Source organism: Sprattus sprattus (assembly GCF_963457725.1).
Source record: "Sprattus sprattus genome assembly, chromosome: 11".
Taxonomy (NCBI): domain Eukaryota; kingdom Metazoa; phylum Chordata; class Actinopteri; order Clupeiformes; family Clupeidae; genus Sprattus; species Sprattus sprattus.
In genome coordinates this window covers 8,463,576-8,464,833 of record NC_137909.1, presented here as the reverse complement: position 1 = coordinate 8,464,833, position 1,258 = coordinate 8,463,576, and the positions used below count along the sequence as shown (strand labels likewise).

At 42.4% G+C, this 1,258-nt stretch overlaps 1 protein-coding gene across 1 annotated transcript; it reads right to left on the bottom strand.

Annotated features, from left to right (window-relative positions):
* On the bottom strand, positions 1-939 carry LOC308371907 (testis-specific serine/threonine-protein kinase 1-like; the record flags this gene model as incomplete). The annotated part of the gene is made up of 1 exon (XM_080846939.1): positions 1-939. One exon carries the CDS (start codon positions 937-939, stop codon positions 1-3), a length of 939 nt encoding a protein of 312 aa, XP_080703065.1.
* Between the last annotated feature and the right edge of the window lie 319 nt (positions 940-1,258).

The window sequence follows — 1,258 nt, the reverse complement described above, 5'->3', positions numbered from 1 at the left end:
TTAGTTTGCAACATACTGCTGAGCTAAGTCTGGCTCAACTTCTGGTTCCTCCTTGATATTTCCTTTTACGCAATTGTCATTTTGGCCCACTTTACTGCTCTCCGTAGCGTTGCATTCTACTTGCAGCCAGGAATGCTCTAAACACTCTACAACCTTCATGCGCTTCTTAGGGTCAGGATGAAGCATCCTGTAAATAAGGTCTTTGCAAAGGGGCGATATCACTACAGACTTCGGATATGTCAGTCGATGCGCTTTTTGAACCTTGATCATCTTCTTGACGTTTGAGTCGTCAAATGGCATGGATCCGCACACCATAACGTACAATACGATGCCCATGCTCCAGACGTCATACAGTTTCGGATCGTAAGGGACTCCTTGCAGAACTTCAGGTGCAGCATAACCCTCAGAGCCACAGAACGTCTTACTGAGTTCCATTGCGCCAGCGTCACTATAGGTGAGCCTCCGACTGAATCCAAAATCAGCTACCTTCAAATTGAAATCTTTATCCAGGAGAAGATTCTCACATTTGATGTCTCGATGAACTATGTCCTTGTCATGGATAAATGTAATCGCGCGACAAATCTGACGAAAAAGTTTCTTGCAAAATTCTGGGGGTAACGCACCTCGGAATTCGATGAACTCCAGCAGGTTGCCTTGCACGCCGAGCTCCATCACTATGTACACCTTCCCATTAGATGCTTCGAATATTTCATAGGTTTTCACGATGTTCCCGTGGTTTAGGCATGCCAGGATATCAAGTTCTCGTGGTAGAAAATTGTCCAAGAAGTCTTTGGGAGCCTTTTGTTTGTTGATTATTTTAACAGCGACATTCTTTTTAAGACGCTCAGAATAAGATGATTTGACCTTGGCATAAGACCCTTCCCCTAAACTAATACCCTGGGTATAGCCCCGTTTTTTCAATACCTGAGAATCGTTCATAGTGGGGCACCTGCGATGGCTTGACCCTGTTAACTGGGCATGACACCCAAATTTAACCTGACGGCAGCTGAAATTATTTTTGATGTGTCTAATCTCGTTTCTGATTAATATTTACATCCCTTCTGAGATTTGCATGACGTAGAATGTGGCTGTGAATTACGTCATAACGGTAAAGACAGAGTTGGAGGAGAGATTGACAAAATGAATGCAACCAGTTTTAAGGAAAAAACCCTTCCTTATTTTACATTATCCTTAGTGATTGTCGTCATATTGTAATTTACTGAATATTTATTCTGTAGTCGACATTTTAATTTTGTGA